The following is a 25,722-nucleotide window of genomic DNA, read 5'->3' as shown; positions in this document are numbered from 1 at the left end:
CCCACGGGAAGTGAGGCGACATGTACGATGCAAGTTTGTTGATACTGGTGTCGGGATTTTGATGGCGGTGTTTACTTTTACGCACGAGTAAATAATTGTATATAAGGAAACATAAACACATAATTAGAATTGTTCTGGAATCACATTACCTATACATTGCAGAAAACATGTTCAAAACAATCTGCCGTGTCATTCTTAACGTGCGGAAGATACATATGAAATGTATTAATCCGTTAACAGTAACAAAACTTTTCAAAATTGTCAGAGTCGAGTTACGGCAGGTGTCAGGAAACATACACCGTCTGTCTACCTGTCAATGTCACCTTCATACGTAACCTCGGCCTAAAATATCCGTCTGGCACAATTTTATTTTAAAATGGAAAAAGAAAGATTCAAATTTTCAACGGTTTTATAAACAACACTAAAATTAACTGTCTACTGTTGTTTAGTAGACTAGTATTGGAAATCCTAGAACGAAGAGGTACTTTATGAAGACCCCCATTCTAATGTTAAAAACATCTGTTATTGGTGATTTATACTTATTTAATACCAATTTTAAAAGATGATGGAAACATTTTTGAGCCGAGTAGCTTGCTCGACAAGCTGTAAACAGCAGTACTGATAGATTCCGTTGATCAGAACGTATATAACACACATATATTCGGTATAATCGGTTATATTTCTCAGACGTTGCTTACATCGCATACATCTCTCAGTGGGACTATCTTTTAAATGTGATAATAGGAAAGCAAATGGAATCAGACTTGGTGAAGCCCAGAGTAGAAATCTCTAACATAGTCTTTTGGATAGCGGAGAACAACACCTAGATTACAAAGCCGGAAAAAATACCAATCCTTCGTACGTATGAATTGACATAATTAACTAGTAATAACAAAAGGCGAGGAAAATATATACACAGTTTGTCTTAGCCTTATAAACACAGGGATATTAACTCATTAACAAAACTCTATAAACATGTTTGTGCGAACCTTGCTAATTGAACCCATGGAAATCCTTTAGATATTTTCGGTCAGCTTATAAGTCCTAAACAATGGGTTTCCTGTGACGTAACATCTTGACCTGGGCGATATTTACTATGTAAATGATCAGGGTACTTAAAGGGCCGATCTGGCAGGTGATCAAGACAAGTGTTAGTGATCGATTATCTCCCCTTTTGCGGTGTACTTAGGATACGCATTGAGTACGGATTAACGGATAATCTTCTACTCATACACTGTATGTAGAACATGTCGGATTTAGATTTTCATTCAATATTTCGCAGATTAAATATTGTATTAATAAACATGTCTTATATCTGAGGAAGTTGACCAAACCTACAGGTCGTTGTTGACGTAATCTTGTCTGAAAAACTGAAATATAAGGATCGCCTGGGGTGCTGTTTTCACTCGATGTTACTGGTGCCTGCTGTGTGGAACAGGGAGGATTTTAAATGTTTCAGAGTAACTGTATATTAAGTGGATTAGAAAATACAGCGGAGAACTGTGGATTTGTACATGTTAGGAGGTATGTATACTGTTGATATGGATTCAACAGAGAAATTTGTTTACCCGTTTAAAGGATGGTTTGAACATGTAATTGCTCGGTTGGTTGTAGGCTTTCTATCTCCTTGACTTTCACTACTACTGGTAGAGTGGGGAACTGTGGATATGTACATGTATTAACGGTAATGAAGAAGGGAACAGTGAAATAATATATGTTTTACTAGTTGTAGGGTGGAGAACTGTTGACATGTAGTTGCCTAGCTGGTGGTAGGGTGAGGAATTTTTGATATGTATATTTCTAGCTGGTGGTAGGGTGGGGAAACTTGTACCTATTTTCCCAAACGTTATTAGGTAAGGTGTACCTGTAATTAAAGTTCCTGCAATAAGTGCCTCCACAGGTGTTTACTTTGTTTAACCACACATTTATCTGCGATAATCTACACCAAGTAACCGAGGTCTGTTGTAAGTTGGAATCGGATGACCATATAAGTATACCTCACTCTCTGGGGTACATAGGTCACCCAAACCTCTCCCAATGTCGTAGCATGGTATGTAATAACTATACTCGTATGCATGTCTACAGGTTGAGGATCTGATCTAGCACTTTTATACTAATAAATCAATCGTCACGCAATGTTCTTATACCATATCATGTATACAACGACAAAAGACCCCCACACAAACTCAAGCTTCGAGTACAAAGGCTTTGACTTCTTACCATCAACACTATACCATATTGTAAATAATTTCGATTTTCAAGTTTCATCTTTAGCACGAACATCGTAAAAACAATATAATATGATATTCAAGGATGCAGATTGTGAGACGAGAAAAAAAACCAAGTCATCGACGAGCTAAAAGTAGTTTTCATGAACACGATACCAGGCATTCTGAACATCAACCTAGCGACTATAGTATAATATTCATGATAAAGTGTGATCTAGCCTTTGAATCGATCTTAAATTTTCTTTTAAGTTTCTTTAAAGAAATACTGAATCTCGCTGAAGCTTTCCATATTACCTTATCGCGTGACTTAGCTTGCATCGAAAGCTGTTTTAGCTTTGTAATTGTCGAAATTTTGTGTTTTGCAATGCGTTACACGTGTTTGCGGGACGAGATACGAGATGACTTCGGTTCTGGCGTTGACGGGCTATAGAAGCAATATTACTCATGGTTTAGCATGCTCATGGCTTTAACCTGCTCATGGTTTTAGCTTGCTCATGCGACTAACGATTTTCTCCACAAAGATAACGGCTGGTGTGACGCCCTATGTTTCGCGTTGTGCTGTTTTCCGGTCATTAGATCGCATGGATTGACATATCAATAACACACAATACGGTTTTCAGAGTTGTATACATTTTAAATGATAACTGATACCCATTACTTTAAATCGGAACCCGTGATCTCATCAGACAGTGGGAAGACACGAGATCTATGGGAACACAGGTCGGTGTACCGGGGGAACATTCAGTAGTGTTGGGGGGACCATTCAATGCTAGGACTCGGTGGGGTCACACGACACAATGGTCTATAGAGCATCTATAATAAACCAACTTAAACCCAGCCATCCAATCACTCCAATAAACAATTAAAACCGCGTCTGTTTCCATTTAACAGCTAACACAATAGGACATTTCCCAGTAGATAAAGTTTTATTGCAATAACGGTCTCTTGAGTATTGTCTCTCAGCTCGGGATATCCCGCAATCTCGCCGAGTACCTTACATGTATAGCGGTGTGTAGCGTTGTGTACACGTCAGTCCGGATCTAGCAGTGTAACGTTGCACACCGTGTCGGGATGTAGTCACTATCGGATGGATACAGGAATTATTGGGATGTGTTGCCTGAATGCTTTCCAGCATATGTGTCCAATAACATAAACATTTAAAACATTCATTCGATTTGAAATCTGGATTTGTGCATTTTTGGATTTATTTTCAACAGTATAGAACTAAAATGTAAACACGAGAGAATATAACCGCAGTTTGCACAGGTAGGCATTGTGTTAAATCATTTCATCTAAGTGGCCGTGCACGTGACGAGTCGTCCTTTCACGGATACGGTAAACATAGTGAAGCATGTACTTAGGAAAACCTTTAAGCAGAAGTGGTTTTACATAACTGAATCTCTTTGTTTACAAATTAAATAGCTCTCGTTTGCCGTGTTATCCGCGCGCTTTTAACTTGTAACGCAACCGTATGTTCTTGTACATTTCCACATTTAGGACAATTTTTCGATAAATATCTGATTTCCAACCTATTTATTTTGATTTGTGTGTAGTTTGGTTGAAATGTCGATATATATCGATGTTTAACTGGGTAGTTTATAATATATTTTTCGAAGCTTAGAGAGATTGATGGATGCGCTGAGTTTACTAACGAAGCATATTACGATAAATAGTTTTGCAGTGGCTGTGAAACTATGATTTAGCTGTCTGGTAGTGAAGGTCGGGGTATTGTGAATAATTAATGGTGTTTGTGTGATCACTCTCTGCTACAATAGTTGTTAATTATATCACAGAACACCCAGTAACATTCTTCCCCACCATGATAGAGTTTGTCGTCAAGAAACCAAAACTTAATCAATTATTTATTTGTTGCTTGTTTTATTATGGTCAGTCAATAAAACGTACACTCCTACACAACGTGAAAACCAACCCAATTTAATACATCTAATTATTGTTAGAACGTGTGAGGTTAAAGTTACTTCCGTCTCGTTATTATTGTTTAGGTACAATGTGGTGACGAGAGGCTAGTTAACCTTAAGTCATTCCCTACTACAAATGTGATTGATTCTCTGGATCAAAGCCAGGTTTGTACTGATTCCGATCCCGACTGTAGATTGTCCCGGTCGTGATGTATGTCTGATATGTGTGGGACAAGAACCCCCGCAGTCAGGGAATAGATTTGACAGTACCCCAGGTCAAGAACCACAAGCGGTCCTGAAGAAGGGATTTTTTCATCAATCTCAATAAATCACAAATTAATCTGGGCCTGAGAGCTTGTTAGGATTCTAATGTCACCTGCAGCATGATCGTCATACTGGACCGCTGACTCATACCACAAGTTTGATCAATTTTAAATTTGTCACAGACATTTAACCGTAAACTCGGACCGAGTATTGTTAGGACATGTATCCGTGGGTGTTTAATCTTTGAATATTCTAAAGATGTGGTCAGATTTCCTATCTATTTAAACGCTTGGCTGTACACGTGTGTAAGACTTATTTCAAAATAATTTCACGGTTTGAAGTTATTTCCTGTATTAAGAGCTGTTAGATTGTGGTGTTTGGAAGTCAGTTTTATATATAACTGCTACTATACATACATTGTATATCACTCGTCTCAGAGGAAGTCGAGACCGCACAACAAAGCGTGTCACATATTTAACTTTGTAATGATAAAAAAGGGATTTGACGCTTGGAGGACGTTTATGGTTAAAAGTTAAATATTAATGACTAATAACTCTATAACGGTCCTGCTGTCTGGGTTACACATTCTATCGCTGGATCTTTCATTCACATTTTATCGTAAGAATTGATGTGATTAATGACTTATACGAGAAAGAATTCACGTTTTATGATAAGATGACCTCGAGTCGAATGTTCTCAGGCCGAGTCTAGACTCCATGGCCATACCCACTGCCTTAAACCCGTCCCGCACCCAGATGGACTTGATAGAAATTTCCGACCCACGGCCTCAAACCAGTCCGACACCCAGATGGACTTGATAGGAATTTCCGACCCACAGCCCACCTGTATATGTATATACATCGGTATTATGGAGGGAATTCATGGCATGTTCTCAACCTGCCCACACAGCTTTATGACTTCCTAGTTATTATAACATGACACATAACTCGGCCCATGCTTACTATGTACAATCGTATTTCTAGTATTACTCTAAACATAAAAAATGTAATGATAACTGAATGTTGAAGGACCAAAATTAATTGATTGATGCGACTTAGAGAAATATTCTGATGTATGAATAAACCATTCGTCCAGGCAAAGAACTTCTATCTACGTGTACATAAAACAGTGGTCGGATTAACGATTTTCCTGTATGTTCAAAGGCAAATATATTATATTTCTAACGGACATAAAGAATAAAGAATATGAATAATGTAAACTTGATGATATTTCTGAAAATAATACAGACCATAAAACTATACTATTACAAATTCTAGCTTATTTCATTCCGAGGAAATATATGAAAATTTGTTATATAAAATCTTCCCAGTACAATAAAGCCCTGGGTTTATAACTGGGAATGTTAGTGATATCTTTATCCGGCGAACAAGATATCCATTTTAACTCCCGAACACGACACCCATTTCACCACATGTCAATTACACTAGGATTATTACCGATATAGAATTACACGTAATTTAAGGTGTAACGTGGCATATACAGCGCATTCTGATTCCTAACTTAGCTGATATAGACTGAACACACCATTACATCTTTTACTAACATAACTCTGTTAGCGGACATTTCAAGTGACAACTTGTATGTTCAGGTGTGAGTTTCTGTGATTAATACCTTAGATGACAGAGCTACGAAATTTACGTAAGACAAGCGTCGTCCAGGACGTATATTACTCTGTTGTGGGATGTGGTCTTCCCCTATCTGTCCCCTCAGTTTAAATAACAGTAATTTGATACCAAACTAAGCCTACGTTTATTCATGGATGTTTGCAAACTCGGAAAGTCATTTCAGTAAGTGTTAATTATACCTACATATCGCGTTAAAGTTGACCTATTTTACAACGTAGTATGTTTATGTTGAATCATATGACCTAGATAAGGTAGTTGGCGTGCTTAAACGGCATAACTTTATATCAACAACACAGTATTACAGACAAAATACGGGATAAAACTCAGCCAGTCAATAGTAAAATCAACTTTAGATTTTTATCAGTGCTGCACGACGCATACATTTTACCTCTTTTATTTACAAATGAAATCTTAAATAAATAAAGTATATTGTATTGACACAGTAAACTGCCTAATACATATTTTATTGTATCAATTCGATTGTTCTGTTTTGGCAATTATAAAGAGAAACTTCCAGCTTTGCATTTTTTTATATTAGGAACACAGATTGGACAAATTCAGTATGTAGCTAAATATAATTACTGGTTTCACAACCACAATTTGTATATTTGTAAGTTATTTTTCCTCTAACGCTCTTTGGTGCATGTATTTATTACGTGTTTTTTTGTATGTTATAGATGGAGGTTCAAGAAGCGATCGAAATTCCTGTCTGGGTGGAGGGCACGCAGAAATGGGTTACGGGACTGACAAAGAGAACAACTTGTGATGACGTTATATACGCACTTTTGTATCAGGAAGGAAGACACGACCGTGATTCAACAGACAATTACACCATGTATGAACGATGGCGGGACGTGGAGCGCCCCCTGCAGGGTAGGACGAAAATAATTAAAATCTGGCGCGCATGGGGTGCAGAACAGTACAACGTACAGTTGACAATGAAGCACAACAAGGAATCAGATGACTATGCTGAGTTTTTACATCATCGTCGTCGTCATCATCGCCGTTCACGTCATAAAACGAGAACGGAACGTAGTTCGAGGTCAAAGTCGGACAGCGACGACAAATATCAATCGACAAATGACCGACTGAAAACCATGGAAAACCTTGCAAAACTCGTTGTTACTCAAGAACGGAAACTCCACGACATTCGTCACTGCATAAAGGATACGGACAAGAGAATCGACGGAATAGAAACGGATATGCATTACACGCGCATGGCCGAAAATGGCGAGGATTACCTCCAAAATGCATACTTAGAGAATGGTTTAGAGGATAGTATGGACGAATTTTTAAGAAACGTAGATCCGGACAACTTAGAGATGTACATCCAGTTCTGTGAAAGGGTGATTAATCTGGAGACTCGTATTCAAAGAGAAACATCAAAAATTGAAGATTTATCACTTCAAATTCAGGAAAGTACGCATAATGAAGCTTTCTACGAAAACATAGAGGCAGCTAAAAACGGAGAAAATTTAGAAGTAGAATTGGCAAATCTACAGGCCGAACTCAATCGTTTGGTATCCGCAAATATGATGCAAAAATATCAGGCAGCACAAATATCAAGAGAGATTGAGCAGTGTGACCAGTCACTGAATACCAAACTCCAGACTATCTCGCAGCTTCAGCACGAGCTTGAGGCCTTGGATAGGTCTGACGCAACGCATCACAGTGAAAAATATAGCGTGGAAGATGCCGCGTCTGACTATTTGAGTGTTGTGCCGGAGAACCACAGTACTCCTTTAAGGAATGAGTATCATGAAGAAGCAGAGTATGTGAATCTAGACGCCATCATTGGCCTGTCTCACTCATGTGACCCCGACACTTCAGCAGACACACGTGATACTGGAAAGGGAGACAGTTTCGATTCCGGATGCGAGTCCAACCGAAAGCAGCTAAATACGAGTGACCTTGACGACTCCTTCTCAGGTGATACAGATAACACGTCCAGTGACTCTCACTTTGGACATGGCTCACAAACTCAAAGTAACACATTATCTAAATATTCTTGCCGAAAAAATTCACGACTTCCAGAAACATCTTGCCGCGAATATACTCGACTTCCGGTAGATCACGCGACGTACCAGTGTGACGAACTGATCAGTGAGAGGATTAAGTCGGAGATTTACGTGTACAAGTCCGCTAGGACATGCTACATGGACAAACACATCGCCTTCTCCGGTTATCGTTCAGATGAGCGACAAAGCTACCGGAAGTCAGAGGACCATGATTCGAATTCAGACACTGGACTAAGTTCTTTACATAGTGACGAATCGCCTACGTCATATCTGGAGACATTAGTTTGATTCCATCACTTACCATATGTGTTACTCAGTGCTAAAACATTATTCATATAACCTTGTGAGTTCCTTATAAAGAACTCTTACGAAATATCCGGAGATTAGAGATTACCACGTCACTCCATAATCGATCGCTTACTTGGTGGTAAAATTTAACACGTGACTTATAATATGCCCAGTGATTGGTCTGTCAACTCAAAAAAGGGAAACAAAAACTCTTTAGTGCCATGTGTGTTCATTCTTTTGTTAAACACCGACTGACACCCATAGTGGTGCCGTGTTAGTATATATTGAACTTAGACAAGACATAAATGGATCCTATTATATTGTACATCATGTATATGTTCCGTCCATTTTATGAAATTAAAATACCAAATATAAAGTCATTTCCTTTTAAGACTTCTGATTATATGCATTAAACATACTCCAGAATGCGATCAGACATAAATCATTGTCTCCAGGACGCTTGTATTAAGTCAAATATACACGTACGTTTACATTTTACTTCCCATGTATATTTCATGTCATTTTTAACACTGTTAAGATTCACCAGGAACGTTATCACTTCATTAACTTTATTTACAGTGGTTATTGATTTTTTAAAATAGAAATTAGACATTATTGCAAACACAGCTATAAAGTTGTTGAGACTGGCTAATTTGATATTTTTGAGTGTCAAATTTGCCTTTTTACGTCCTTGATCTTTCATTAGCATCAATTTGAATATTTTTAAGAACCACTGGTTAACACAGACTAACCTTTGAGAAACCGGGATGTTTTTGTTGTATATATATACTACAGACTATGTGCGTGGTGGTGAAGTACAAAATTGTTGAACAGGCACAGCTCTTACAAACAGCTAACAATAGCTTCGGCATTACTTGTTTTTTAAGGAATATTACTAGACGAAGAACCACTTTCACTGAGGAATTTTGTAACAAAGTTATAAATTATCACAATAAATTGTGCCTTCAGAGTTAATTGAAAACATTTTAAATAAACCAAAGAACAATAGACTTTTGATATATTTCTAAAATGTAAGGTATGCATACCGCCATACCAAAGGAATGCTGTGTGAGAACTACACCTCTCTTCGTTTTGTTAATAATTAAATGACACCAGCTTACGTAATACTACAGAGTGTGGCTTTGAAATGTACCTCCAGCTCAGTGGAGCAACAAGCCTTAACATCGGTTTAGAAGATTTGGTGAGATTACAAGCTGCGAAGGAAGGTACCTGGGGACGGGTATTGACTCCCTTTGAGACCCGCCGTGGGAAACGGGCGCTACTTGTACAACTTATCAACATCCCTTTCTTAAAATATAAAGCTATCCTGCTAATAATGTTGACTTTCTGGCAGAAAACGACAGAGTTTACCGTGAGCTTAGTCACTAATAATGTGTGTTCAGCTACGCAAACTAGCCTTTATTATACACAACACGGGTTAGCTTTACTAAGGCAGTGAGTTTTCAATGTAGGTGCATGCCTTTGTTAAGAAACTTTACAGATATGATACAACACAGTCATGCCAGATACCCGATATTCGGTCAGCAAAACTAGACTTAATCAATAACTCACCTTTTACACTGTTTGAATCTTAAATTCAATTTGTATGTTTTCATTATGGTTCCGATGAATATTTGAATATGTTCATCTACGTGTTATATATCTAGAATTTATGAATTTTTGGAACATAATTTGATTCTTGAATCATGAGCGAGATTAGTCAGTGTATACGATACAAATAGAACGTTAGTTTCCACCAACAACCATTGCAAATCAACACCCTTAATCCCCGACACAGAAGCTAGATCTATAATCACAGATTAAAATTTATAATAGAATTCAAATTTGTTTCTTATGCAACAAGTTAAACCTTCTAGAGAATTTAAATGTTTATTCTAAAACCACAAATATGACTCAAGTTTTTAATCCGATTTCTTTTTACAGGATACTTTTGTTAGAGGAGAAAGACAACACAGATTTAAATATTCTTGAAAAATTTGACATACAATGTAATCTCATTGCCAGTGACTGACTAATGAATATGAATTATCACGATTGTGGTTGAGTTGTCTACCTTCTTTGAATCTCATTCGCATGAATTATAATGAGTTTTATGACGCCAATACAATACAAGTGTAAAATATTCTCATCGAATATTCTCCACTTCTTTGTTTTGTCTGATTCTTCACTAATGAGGGATTGTTATTTAAATCTCCCTGTAGAAAAACTTCCCCTAGTTAAACCGGATACATGTGAAAGAAAATATGATGTCGAGATCGTCAACAACAAGATGTCGATAATTGCCGTCATGCCTGAATTTGAGTTGCCCCAGTGACATTTCTAAAATCGCCTCCAACACAAAAGACTTTCTATATTGCGATAATCATTACTGTACAAGGGTAGTACCCAATCGGCAACCCTCGGCACTTTCCGCAAGCGAGAAAATACTCCCGAGGTATTTTCTCGCTTGCGGAAAGTGCCGAGGGTTCCCGTTTGGGGTAGTACCACGAATAAGGATAATTTTAAAAGTTCAACGTTAATATGAAAAAGCTAGGAACAGATACATTAATGTGATTTTAACAATAGCGCGTTACTAATCATCAAATTGGTCCAGATAATCAACTCACGGAGGTTTGTGACATTGGCCCGAGTCCAATTATTTATTATATCATCTATAATCTACTGAAAATAACAGTTCGATCTAGTTCATTCCGAGATGCTGAGAAATCAATTGTTTGGAATCCGTACTAATATGGGTATAGGTATATTGGTAACATTTCAGAATGTTGTTGTATTTGTTTTATACTTTGTCTAACTAAATTCGAACCCACATCGGAATTTGCTCTCTTGCTCTAGAGTTGTTGTATTTCGAATAAAGGAACTCTAGTTAATTTGAGATAGAGGTTATTACATACGATATCTTAAATTTTGCATACGTTGCTTTTCAAATTTCCCCAGGGACCGGTTACTTGTAGTTGAGATTACGATGGCCGAGTGATCCACTATTGTGTGTACAACATATATTCTTGTGTACAAGGAAATAAATGTTTAAGGTATATTTCCGTGTAAGGGAAATTATACTTGCAATGTCATCATTGTTTCCAGCTCGGATGTTTGTGTAATTACCATTAATCCTACCTGATAAACTAATCATAAAGAACATCGTCTATATATCATCTGGTCGTTTTTTAACTTTGTATCTCTTTGAGTTTGGGGCAGTGGTACCGCGATATCTGTATACGGTTCAACTGGATATATAGTGCAATGACTCGCTTTCCTGTGAGTCAATTGTCCAATAGCACACTAAGTTAATCAACTATACGTGAGTCAGCTGTATACTTTTATACAAGTAGTGACCCGTTTGTCTGTGAGACAACTATACTTTGTAACACACTATGTTACTTCATTGTACGTGAGTCAGTTGTATACAAATACACGTAGTGACTCGCTTGTCTGTGAGTCAATCGTAACGTAATACACCAAATTACTCCACTGTACACGAATCAGTTGTATACTAATACCCGTAGTGACTCGCTTGTCTGTGAGTCAATCGTACCGTAATATACCGAATTACTCCACTGTATGTGAGTCAGCTGTATACTAATACCCGTAGTGACTCGCTTGTCTGCGAGTCAATCGTAACGTAATACACCAAATTACTCCACTGAACGTGAGTCAGCTGTATATTAATACCCGTAGTGACTCGCTTGTCTGCGAGTCAATCGTAACGTAATACACCAAATTACTCCACTGTACGTGAGTCAGCTGTATACTAATACCCGTAGTGACTCGCTTGTCTGTGAGTCAGTTCACTCCACTTCCAGTTACTCCAATGTACGTAAATCAGCTGTATGTCGGGGTGACTTATCCCTGACCTCGATATCTTTCTTAAACCATGCACAAATTGCCGTTATTATCGATGGTCAAACCGCCCTAGGATTTTCTGTCTCCGGATGGAACACCGCAGCTACACGCCGATCTACTAAAATATGATTGATGTGGCTATTATACCATGTAATTTCACTGTGTAAATATTTAACATGTGAGTAAAAACATTACTTAATACCTTCGTTAGACTAGATCCCATCGGCCATATGTAAACAGTCTAAAAAACTCCATGCACATATCGATAGCAGATGAATGGAAAACGTTGATTTGATAAATCCTGAAATGCAAAATTATTAGTTTTTTTGTCAGTATATATTTAGAAAATGGTTTCTGTATATAAATCAGATTAATATTGTGCAGACATTCATTCTGGACCAGCCGAATCCGCTCTCAAGTTATCGTAAGAAGGGAGATAATCCTTACATACAAAATTGTCCGGAGTTTACTTCGAACTATGACTAGATATATGCTATCGATGAAATAGATAATCCGATCATACCGCAGATCAAGCCATTCCATAAGGTAATGTCACCTATTTGTGTCTGGACATTCACTCTTAAACCACAAACGAGAAAGCATTGAATGGGTTTCATCTGTGATAAAAATGGCAAGATACATAGAATAAAAATGTCCCAAATTTCAAGCATAAGTTAATTGCTTTATATCTTTTTTCTCTTCCATTTAATTATTTCAGTCAACTTCACAAATCCTTCAGGGGAAATAATTTAAAGGAAACATACTCTTGTATGCTTGAATCATTTGAAGTTGTAACTTTTACCGGTATATTTGAGTTTGTCAGTAAATAGTAATATCAAGCGACGATTTATATTATATTGTGTATTTATATGTTAATGTATAATGCATGAAATCTGCGTTTTTAAATGAATAAAAACCTCTAGCCGGAACGTTAATACTGATAAAGACAAGTCCCAGTGATACAAGTTGGAACCTACATTCCTATGAATTAGTTTCCTGTAGTGTTGCAGTAGTTACTTCCCTTTTTTTAGATTATGTTTTGTTGACAAGATAGAGACCTATACAGTTACGGCACCGTGGCTTCATCGACTGTTTGCTCTACAGTACATAAGCAGTTTGCCTTTATTCTGGTCTTCCATAGTAAATTCCTTTCGCTTATAGCGATAACCTTGACAGCTGATGGGGGCCGAAAAAGTTGCCTTTAAAAAATTCGTGTACATACCTGCTGCTGAAAGGAAACGTGGTCGTTAATTTTCTGGTGTTTCCAAGCTTCCTTGTTTAAAACTATACAGCTACGGCACCATAAAGTTATCGACTCTTTGTTCCTCAACATATAGGCTGCATTCGAGTAACCCGGTTAGAAACGGTTCAGGTGGTCTGGAATTATTCTATCTTACATATAAGCTAAAAATGCACAGTTTCGGAATTTCCTGTCAAGCATAAATCAATTAACAAAAATTAAGATACTCTCTATTTCACTCACACGTTATAGCACAGTGTTCCCGGAAATATGTGAGTGTACAGACCCTCCTTTTTATGCTGAAATTCTCGAACTTCGCGTGTCAAATATTCCGTAGTCCAGCCGTGGTTCCAATCTGTACTTGGCGTTTTTCTTGCAGGTTCTACCAGTCCAACCGTTTTAACTGAATACGCGAATGCGTCCTTATCCTGTATGTAGCTTGTCATTCACGAAAAAGTAGCCGATAGGTTTCTGGTGTATTTAAGAGTGAGTCAAAAAGAAAATGTCAACAAAATGGCGACTGTAAGCAGAAATTGGGATTTAATAGCGTTAACTATATAACTGTGTTTTTCCCGTTTTCTGATTGGCCAATTCCCAACATTTCCACACTTAATTAACCATAAATCAAATCCTTGACGACAAAACATCATTCCTGGTGGATATAACAATTAAACACCACCAGCTCGTACCCAGATATAGAAACGGGGGACTTCCCTTGACGACAAAACAATTCCTGGTGGATACAACAATTCAACAACACCAATTCGTACCCAAATATAGAAACGGGGGAATTCCTTGACGACATAACAGCATTCCTGGTGGATATAACAATTTAACAACACCATTTCGTATCCAAATATTTAGTAACAGGGATTTTACGTGAGGTCACAACAGACAATAGATTAGATATGTGTGGAACAATTCCAAAGGTTTTTAGAAGAAAACACTCGAAAAAACGCTAGTAAAGTAACAGTGAACATTATTTTGTTACATCTATTAAAAAACACGCCATCAGATTTCTAAAAGTTTTCGGGTACTGGATTAGATGTTGTGGAAATTTTATGCTGAGACAAGAACGGTAAAAGGGATGGTGTTGTACAACACCAGGTACATGTATTTCCTGGTAATTTTGTTGATTTTTGACAATAAGGAATTGCCCATTATGTTCAATATCACCTAGGATTATCATTGTAGTATTGACGTATCATAGAATATCTAACATGTCCTTGTCCTATCAAATGACAGGAAATGATCTAAGGTAAAGTGAAAGTATTGGTGAAATATATAATAAAACAGTTATTGACCTGATTTCTTGTAAATACGATCATTTATTAACAATCGAAACTAACATTTCCCTCGGCCTTCTGTTATAGGATATATCACTATCTCAGGTTGATACATCATCTTATTCTCCTAAAAACAGGTCGAGAATTGTTTTAGATTTCATCAGTAAACCTTGTAGAATGTCCTCGTTTGGTCAGATCACCTAATTTATTGAGATGAACTCAAATCAGTTGTTGTGCGGCCGATAGGATAATTAACAGAAACATTCGGATAATATTTTTTCAATTTTTTATTTAATCATTGAAGGCCCACATGGATTGAAAAGTCAGTAGGACAAACAAATGGTTAAAGAAAAGGTCCAAAAAGAGATGACATAAAAAAAATAGGACTGCTATATACTTCCATGCACAGTTCTTACCTGCCAAGAAATTTTAAGTAGTCTAGCATTGTGTTCTAAAACAAGAAAAAAAGAAACATTCAGGTAATCAAATTTCCACTTACTAACTGCAATTTAGAGCTTTTCCATAGATTACCTGTACTTTGGAGAGTTTAACAAATCAAGACTAATGTTGAATTTAATTTGCAGGATGTTAACTAACAAACATACAAATAATTCATTTTAAATTGACAAGATTAGTCGGAATATTGATGGAAAATCACGGCTTTGTCCTAATTTTGATACACATGGTCTGGACATCCTTTCACTCCCAGGCCGGTGACTCTGAAGACGGATCCTGGTGGAACTTCTCCATCGGCCTTGTCGTTTATTACTGCTGAATTTCCGCTCGTTACATATAACTCGTCCATATTTTCTCCGCCAAAACAACATGAAGTCGTACCCTTGACAGGGAACTGAATCGTCCTCAATAGCTTTCCTGAAAATGGGAAAGATATACATCTGACACTTAGCTATAATTCTACAGGAAAGATAGGTTAATGGAATAAACATTCAAATTGTCAACTGTCAAGCATATAGTTGGTAAAAACCGCATATCCGCGAAACTATCTTAAAAAGGCCGATTGGAGTGACTGTAATCGCAACGTAACAAAATATTTAAGCAATTGATAATAATCCCCATGAACAAATTCGTCCAAGATAGCGACAAAAGTTAAATTTTTAACAATTAGTTGCACGGTAACCTTACTTGTATGGGTATACCTTAAGTGACGATTTGTTTTCATTCAGACTTTGTCCGACTAAATCCGAAGCGAGATCGGAATTCACCCACCCCATTGGTCCAGAGTGACTTCTTACGATTGTAGCTACAAATCTTGAATTGGATAGATAGTTCCTTACATAGTCAGTCATTTTCGTATATGTTTCCCAATACGTTATCAGGACGATATTCCTAGAATCCCTATTCCTGGCTTATACACATATCCTCCTTTCTCAAGCGTTCTAGAAGTTGAACGAACCTTGCAATGTGGTTCATGGTCTCGAGCGCAAAATGTTGAGAAACAGAACCTTATATCAATTTCCATCTCCCATGAGATTCTTGACATTCGACCTCGACAGAGGCTGTGTAAAATGAAAAATTCTCAACTCTTATGTACGTTGTATAAACAGAACACACGTGGTCAGAATAAGATCATTACAGAGAGAGGTCCAAAAACCAAATTGTTGAGGAAACAAAATATGACAACTCACACAATTCACTCGTGCTTGCATCAGCTGAAGAGAGAATCGCCTCTCGCGTCAACTCTGTCTTACCTGACTGCGGATCAAAACAAGCCACCTTCCCTACTAGAATACAAGCGACCCACAGATTGCCGTCTGTGTCGATAGTTAAACCGTCCGGCATCCCGAGAGTTTCTTTGCTATCCGGAGGGAACGCCACGGCTACACGACGATTGGCTGAAATATAACAAATATTGTATTATACGACTCGAGTTTATTTGTCAGTTTGAGAATTCGGATGGTTTGGAAATATTAATCTTTTTCCTTAATATTTTAATAGAAAATGAGGGATGACTCTTACGTACATAATTGTCCAGTGTTTACGTCGAAATCAAAAGCTAGTATCTCCCTCGGTATGGAGTCGACGAAATACAGTGTCTTTTCATCTGCAGACCAAGCCATGCCATTAGATAAGGTAATTTTATCTGCCTGTTTCTGGACATTTGCTTCAGCAATACTGACGAGGAAGCCTTGATTGGGCGGAAGATTTGATATGTCTTTGACATCGGCGGGAAAGGTACCTAAAACGACAGGACAAAACTGCCACAACTGACATATTTCAAGTGTATTTCAAAATAAATTTATTCGTGTTCCATTAAGGCTGCTAATAATTTCGTAAATGAATAAAACATTTAAAGAAAATCAAGTACATATTTTGTGAATAAGCTAGATGAAATTATGTACTATTAAAGCCTTAGATAGGACACGATACTCTTATTAGAACTGTTTATTTTCTCCGTCCTTAAAACTTAACAAGCCACATAGTAGAAATATAGTGATAACGTCATTTCTACATTTAGTGAAACGACTGGTAATTTTGAAACTACAAGGACATATTGCTATGATAAGGGACATTCTGATATTTTCTCGTTACTGACACGTACCTGCCCAGAGACGCCCTTTACTATCACATTTCCCGTCATTAAAAAGCACTTTAACATCAGACTCCACTCCATCGATGTTCGCAAGAGCTGTTAGGTTACGGCTTGACCAATCCAGATGACTGACCGTCCTGCCATGAGTGACAATGTAACCGCCACTTTGTCGAGGAACAATAAGACTTGGGCGAGTTTCTGTAAACAAAAACTATAGTATAGACGAAAAAGTGCCTGGTCGGTACAAGACATCTAAACGACTATATCGGTCTAGTATAGGGCATCCAGGGGATGGGGCAGCACCGTGATCCGTAAGGCCATCCAAACAGCCCGGAGCTCTAAAGCCATCCAAATGGATATCCGAAAAGGCCGGATCTGCACCGGACACCAAAACGGGTCATATTTGTTTGGATATCCAAACCGTCCGGATCTGTATAAGACATAAACACGGACCGGAACAACACAGGTTGCCCGAATGATCTAATTCGGTATATGATATCCAAACCAACCCGATCTGTTCTGGATATCAAACCGAACCGGATCTGATTCGGAAATAAAAATGGGCCGGAACTGTTCAGAATATTCTAATGGGCCGGATCTATACCGGGCATGGAAACGGGCCGGATCTGTACAGGTTATCAGAACCGGCCTGATCTGTACTGGACATACAAACGAGCTGGAACTGTAGCGGACATACAAACAGACCGGATCTGTAGTGGACATACAAACAGGCCGGATCTGTAGCGGACATACAAACAGGCCGGATCTGTACCGGACATACAAACGAGCTGGATCTGTAGTGGACATACAAACAGACCGGATCTGTAGTGGACATACAAACAGGCCGGATCTGTAGCGGACATACAAACAGGTCGGATATGTACCGGACATACAAACGAGCTGGATCTGTAGCGGAAATACAAACAGGCCGGATCTGTAGTGGACATACAAACATGCCGGATCTGTAGCGGACATACAAACAGGCCAGATCTGCAGCGGATATACAAACAGGCCGATCTGTAGCGGACATACAAACAGGCCGGATCTGTAATGTACATACAAATGTTCCAGATCTGTACAGAATATCCGAACGAGCCGAGTCTCACCGGATATACAAACAGGCCGGATCTATACAGGCTATCCTAATGGGCCGGATCTATACAGGACATCCGAATCAGCTGGGTCCGTACAGGATATCATAACGGCCCGGATCGTTACAGGACGTATAAACGGCCTGGATCTGTACCGGACGTACAAACAGGTCGCATCTGTACATCTTTGAAAATATGAGGGCTTTATCACGAGCACGGTATTCATAAAAGTATAAATGCCATGTTATCCCCTCAGCCTCCAGACTGATTCTTAAATAATGGTGGTCGTCTGTCACTACAGCTCGAGTGAAGGAGTGTATGATAAGGTATCTGGAATGGTAACTTCCCTGTTTGGACGAATAGATTACTCAATTTTCCCATCATTCAAACTGTGCATAGATCGAAGTCGAGGATCGCCTTTCAATGTATAACTGTAACCACTTATTCTGGAATAAGAGAGTTCTTCAGGTTTGTTCCTTGGTGTTATTTTTCTATTTAGAACATGCAACATACTTATTATTTCATAAATCTAGACGAAATTTGTGATGATAGACACGATGTAAAGAAGCTTTGCCCCTTTTAAATATGATGATGATTGGTATTTTTCAAGAAGTTTGGCCTATCTTACAAACATGAAGTAACCATGCGGCACGGAACAACAAAGAAAATGAAACGATGTCTGTTTGCATGTAATGTACGGTGAGCATTTGACAACTGGAAATAAAACGACTTGAACTGGAAACCTGGTTTAAGTGTGAAAAAATAAACCCTTTTATTTAGTTTCTAAAACATCAGCAATTCAGTTTACAGATATACATAAATGTTCTACAAAAATTGCAAATATATGATATAGCAACACTTGACAACAGACTAATACAGCCACGACTCACTCTCATCGATGTCCAGATTTATCACTTCGTCCGTATTAGTGGCCGCATTCCAGCGGTGAACCGTTTTGCCGGTCATGTCCACGTAGAGTAGCGACTGTGTGGACACCTCCCAATATGGGCCCTCTAGGAAAACAGTGACGCCAGACGGAGGTTTCACCACGGGTGTAACGGACATTGTGATGTCGTTTAGGTCCAAGGTAAACTGTACCCAGTAATCTTTCTTTATTTCTTCTACATTGAATACAGAATAATTAAAATATCAATATAATTACGGTTTTTAATTTAGTAGCATGTAAAGTAGTGTGAGAGAAAAAACACAAATATTATTCATAACTGATAATGCCAATCAATAACAGTTTTACCATTGACATAATCAGGTAAAGTTTGAGTTACTTCCCTTTACGCATCTATCACATTGAATATCACCGAATCCGACATAAACCTCCTACACTAAACACTATATATAGGGGTATCACTGCCTCCGTCATAGACATTCTACACTAAACACTATATATAGGGGTATCACTACCTCCGTCATAGACATTCTACATTAAACACTATATATAGGGGTATCACTGCCTCCGTCCTACACTAAACACTATATATAGGGGTATCACTACCTCCGTCCTACACTAAACACTATATATAGGGGTATCACTGCCTCCGTCATAGACATTCTACACTAAACACTATATATAGGGGTATCACTGCCTCCCTTCACTAAACACTATATATAGGGGTATCACTGCCTCCGTCCTACACTAAACACTATATATAGGGGTATCACTGCCTCCGTCATAGACATTCTACACTAAACACTATATATAGGGGTATCACTGCCTCCGTCCTACACTAAACACTATATATAGGGGTATCACTACCTCCGTCCTACACTAAACACTATATATAGGGGTATCACTGCCTCCGTCCTACACTAAACACTATATATAGGGGTATCACTGCCTCCCTTCATCACACGATATATAGGGGTATCACTCCGTCCTATACTACTATATATAGGGGTATCACTGCCTCCGTCCTACACTAAACACTATATATAGGGGTATCACTGCCTCCGTCCTACACTAAACACTATATATAGGGGTATCACTGCCTCCGTCCTACACTAAACACTATATATAGGGGTATCACTGCCTCCGTCCTACACTAAACACTATATATAGGGGTATCACTGCCTCCGTCCTACACTAAACACTATATATAGGGGTATCACTGCCTCCGTCCTACACTAAACACTACATAAATGGGTATCACTGCCTCCCTACACTAAACACTATATAAAGGGGTATCACTGCCTCTGTCATAGACATTCTACACTATATATAGGGGTATTACTGCCTCCGTCCTACACTAAACACTATATATAGGGGTATTACTGCCTCCGTCCTACACTAAACACTATATATAAGGGTATCACTGCCTCCGTCCTACACTAAACACTATATATAAGGGTATCACTGCCTCCGTCCTACACTAAACACTATATATAGGGGTATCACTGCCTCCGTCCTTCACTAAACACTATATATAGGGGTATCACTGCCTCCGTCCTACACTAAACACTATATATAGGGGTATCACTGCCTCCGTCCTACACTAAACACTATATATAGGGGTATCACTACCTCCGTCCTACACTAAACACTATATATAGGGTTATCACTGCCTCCGTCATAGACATACTACACTAAACACTATATATAGGGGTATCACTGCCTCCCTTCACTAAACACTATATATAGGGGTATCACTGCCTCCGTCCTACACTAAACACTATATATAGGGGTATCACTGCCTCCGTCATAGACATTCTACACTAAACACTATATATAGGGGTATCACTGCCTCCGTCATAGACATTCTACAACACTATATATAGGGGTATCACTGCCTCCATTCTACACTAAACACTATATATAGGGGTATCACTGCCTCCGTCATAGACATTCTAAACACTATATATAGGGATATCACTACCTCCGTCATAGACATTCTACACTAAACACTATATATAGGGGTATCACTACCTCCGTCCTACACTAAACACTATATATAGGGGTATCACTACCTCCGTCATAGACATTCTACACTTAACACTATATATAGGGTATCACTACCTCCGTCATAGACATTCTACACTAAACACTATATATAGTTGTATCGCTGCCTCCGTCCTACACTAAACACTATATATAGGGGTATAATTGCCTGCGTCCTACACTAAACACTATATATATGGGTATCACTGCCTCCGTCATAGACATTCTACACTAAACACTATATATAGGGATATCACTATATATAGGGGTATCACTGCCTCTCTACACTAAACACTATATATAGGGATATCACTACGTCCGTCATAGACATTCTACATTAAACACTATATATAGGGGTATCACTGCCTCCGTCCAACACTAAACACTATATATAGGGGTATAACTGCCTCCCTTCACTAAACGCTATATATAGGGGTATCACTGCCTCCGTCCTACACTAAACACTATATATAGGGGTATCACTGCCTCCGTCCTACACTAAACACTATATATAGGGGTATCACTGCCTCCGTCATAGACATTCTACACTAAACACTATATATAGGGGTATCACTGCCTCCGTCCTACACTAAACACTATATATAGGGGTATCACTACCTCCGTCCTACACTAAACACTATATATAGGGGTATTACTGCCTCCGTCCTACACTAAACACTATATATAGGGGTATCACTGCCTCCGTCCTACACTAAACACTATATATAGGGGTATAACTGCCTCCCTTCACTAAACACTATATATAGGGATATCACTGCCTCCGTCCTACACTAAACACTATATATAGGGGTATCACTGCCTCCCTTCACTAAACACTATATATAGGGGTATCACTGCACTGGGGTATCACTGCCTCCGTCATAGACATTCTACACTAAACACTATATAAAGGGGTATCACTACCTCCGTCCTACATTAACACTATATATATAGGGTTATCACTGCCTCCGTCCTACACTAAACACTATATATAGGGGTATTACTGCACTATATATAGGGGTATCACTGCCTCCATTCATACACTAAACACTATATAGGGGTATCATTGCCTCCGTCCTACACTAAACACTATATATATGGGTATCACTGCCTCCGTCATAGACATTCTACACTAAACACTATATATAGGGATATCACTACCTCCGTCATAGACATTCTACATTAAACACTATATATAGGGGTATCACTGCCTCCCTTTACTAAACACTATAAATAGGGGTATCACTGCCTCCGTCCTACACTAAACACTATATATAGTTGTATCGCTGCCTCCGTCCTACACTAAACACTATATATAGTTGTATCGCTGCCTCCGTCCTATACTAAACACTATATATAGGGGTATCACTACCTCCGTCATAGACATTCTACACTAAACACTATATATAGGGATAACACTACCTCCGTCCTACACTAAACACTATATATAGGGGTATCACTGCCTCCCTTCACTAAACACTATATATAGGGGTATCACTGCCTCCGTCCTACACTAAACACTATATATAGGGTTATCACTGCCTCCGTCATAGACATACTACACTAAACACTATATATAGGGGTATCACTGCCTCCGTCCTACACTAAACACTATATATAGGGGTATCACTGCCTCCGTCCTACACTAAACACTATATATAGGGGTATCACTGCCTCCGTCCTACACTAAACACTATATATAGGGGTATCACTGCCTCCGTCCTACACTAAACACTATATATAGGGGTATCACTGCCTCCGTCCTACACTAAACACTATATATAGGGGTATCACTACCTCCGTCATAGACATTCTACACTAAACACTATATATAGGGGTATCACTGCCTCCGTCATAGACATTCTACACTAAACACTATATATAGGGTATCACTACCTCCGTCCAACACTTAACACTATATATAGGGGTATCACTACCTCCGTCATAGACATTCTACACTAAACACTATATATAGGGGTATCACTGCCTCCCTTCACTAAACACTATATATAGGGGTATCACTGCCTCCGTCCTACACTAAACACTATATATAGGGGTATCACTGCCTCCGTCATAGACATTCTACACTAAACACTATATATAGGGGTATCACTGCCTCCGTCCTACACTAAACACTATATATATGGGTATCACTACCTCCGTCATAGACATTCTACATTAAACACTATATATAGGGGTATTACTGCCTCCGTCATAGACATTCTACACTAAACACTATATATAGGGGTATCACTGCCTCCCTTCACTAAACACTATATATAGGGGTATCACTGCCTCCGTCCTACACTAAACACTATATATAGGGGTATCACTGCCTCCGTCATAGACTAAACACTATATATAGGGGTATCACTACCTCCGTCCTACACTAAACACTATATATAGGGGTATAACTGCCTCCGTCATAGACATTCTACACTAAACACTATATATAGGGATATCACTACCTCCGTCCTACACTTAACACTATATATAGGGGTATCCTGCCTCCCTTCACTAAACACGATATATAGGGGTATCACTGCCTCCGTCCTATACTAAACACTATATATAGGGGTATCACTACCTCCGTCATAGACATTCTACACTAAACACTATATATAGGGTTATCACTGCCTCCGTCATAGACATACTACACTAAACACTAGATATAGGGGTATCACTACCTCCGTCATAGACATTCTACATTAAACACTATATATAGGGGTATTACTGCCTCCGTCATAGACATTCTACACTAAACACTATATATATGGGTATCACTACCTCCGTCATAGACATTCTACATTAAACACTATATATAGGGGTATTACTGCCTCCGTCATACACTAAACACTATATATAGGGTTATCACTGCCTCCGTCCTACACTATAACACTATATATATATAGGGTATCACTGCCTCCCTCACTACACTTCTACACTAAACACTATATATAGGGGTATCATTGCCTCCGTCCTACACTAAACACTATATATAGGGGTATCACTGCCTCCGTCATAGACATTCTACATTAAACACTATATATAGGGGTATCACTGCCTCCCTTCACTAAACACTATAAATAGGGGTATCACTGCCTCCGTCCTACACTAAACACTATATATAGTTGTATCGCTGTCTCCGTCCTACACTAAACACTATATATAGGGGTATCACTGCCTCCGTCCTACACTAAACACTATATATAGGGGTATCACTACCTCCGTCCTACACTAAACACTATATATAGGGGTATCACTGCCTCCGTCATAGACATTCTACACTAAACACTATATATAGGGGTATCACTACCTCCGTCATAGACATTCTACACTAAACACTATATATAGGGGTATCACTGCCTCCGTCCTACTCTAAACACTTTATAAAGGGGTATCACTGCCTCTGTCATAGACATTCTACACTATATATAGGGGTATTACTGCCTCCGTCCTACACTAAACACTATATATAGGGGTATCACTGCCTCCGTAATAGACATTCTACACTAAAAACTATATATAGGGGTATCACTGCCTCCGTCCTACACTAAACACTATATATAGGGGTATCACTGCCTCCGTCATAGACATTCTACACTAAACACTATATATAGGGGTATCACTACCTCCGTCCTACACTAAACACTATATATAGGGGTATCACTGCCTCCGTCCAACACTAAACACTATATATAGGGATATCACTACCTCCGTCATAGACATTCTACATTAAACACTATATATAGGGGTATCACTACCTCCGTCATAGACATTCTACACTAAACACTATATATAGGGTATCACTACCTCCCTCCTACACTAAACACTATATATAGGGGTATCACTGCCTCCGTGATAGACATTCTACACTAAACACTATATATAGGGTATCACTACCTCCGTCATAGACATTCTACAATAAACACTATATATAGGGGTATCACTGCCTCCGTCCTACACTAAACACTATATATAGGGGTATCACTGCCTCCGTCATAGACATTCTACACTAAACACTATATATAGGGGTATCACTACCTCCGTCATAGACATTCTACACTAAACACTATATATAGGGGTATCACTGCCTCCGTCATAGACATTCTACACTAAACACTATATATAGGGTATCACTGCCTCCGTCATAGACATTCTACACTAAACACTATATATAGGGGTATCACTACCTCCGTCATAGACATTCTACATTAAACACTATATATAGGGGTATCACTGCCTCCCTTTACTAAACACTATAAATAGGGATATCACTGCCTCCGTCCTACACTAAACACTATATATAGGGGTATCATTGCCTCCGTCCTACACTAAACACTATATATATGGGTATCACTGCCTCCGTCATAGACA

At 38.6% G+C, this 25,722-nt stretch overlaps 2 protein-coding genes across 3 annotated transcripts; one reads left to right on the top strand and one right to left on the bottom strand.

Annotated features, from left to right (window-relative positions):
* The first annotated feature begins 1,484 nt into the window (after positions 1-1,484).
* LOC132549408 (ras association domain-containing protein 9-like) lies at positions 1,485-8,389 on the top strand. 2 transcript variants are annotated; one of them, XM_060213344.1, is made up of 2 exons: positions 1,485-1,524; positions 6,735-8,389. In XM_060213344.1, the coding sequence occupies exon 2, from the start codon at positions 6,735-6,737 to the stop codon at positions 8,361-8,363; it is 1,629 nt and encodes a 542-aa protein (XP_060069327.1). In that variant the 5' UTR covers positions 1,485-1,524; the 3' UTR covers positions 8,364-8,389. The 2 variants fall into 2 exon arrangements, with proteins under 2 accessions (XP_060069327.1, XP_060069335.1); XM_060213352.1 differs by lacking the exon at positions 1,485-1,524 and adding an exon at positions 3,459-3,494.
* Positions 8,390-15,420: 7,031 nt separating this feature from the next.
* LOC132549135 (regucalcin-like) lies at positions 15,421-19,460 on the bottom strand. The gene is made up of 5 exons (XM_060213060.1): positions 19,286-19,460; positions 17,314-17,502; positions 16,735-16,950; positions 16,463-16,606; positions 15,421-15,626 (listed from the first exon to the last, which is right to left on the bottom strand). The coding sequence occupies exons 1-5, from the start codon at positions 19,458-19,460 to the stop codon at positions 15,421-15,423; spliced, it is 930 nt and encodes a 309-aa protein (XP_060069043.1).
* Positions 19,461-25,722: the final 6,262 nt, after the last annotated feature.

This window comes from Ylistrum balloti, unplaced genomic scaffold (genome assembly GCF_031769215.1).
Source record: "Ylistrum balloti isolate Yb309-2 unplaced genomic scaffold, AGI_CSIRO_Ybal_v1 Utg369618, whole genome shotgun sequence".
Classification (NCBI taxonomy): domain Eukaryota; kingdom Metazoa; phylum Mollusca; class Bivalvia; order Pectinida; family Pectinidae; genus Ylistrum; species Ylistrum balloti.
Note: the sequence above shows the minus strand (reverse complement) of the source record. Positions and strands in the feature narration are given on the sequence as shown.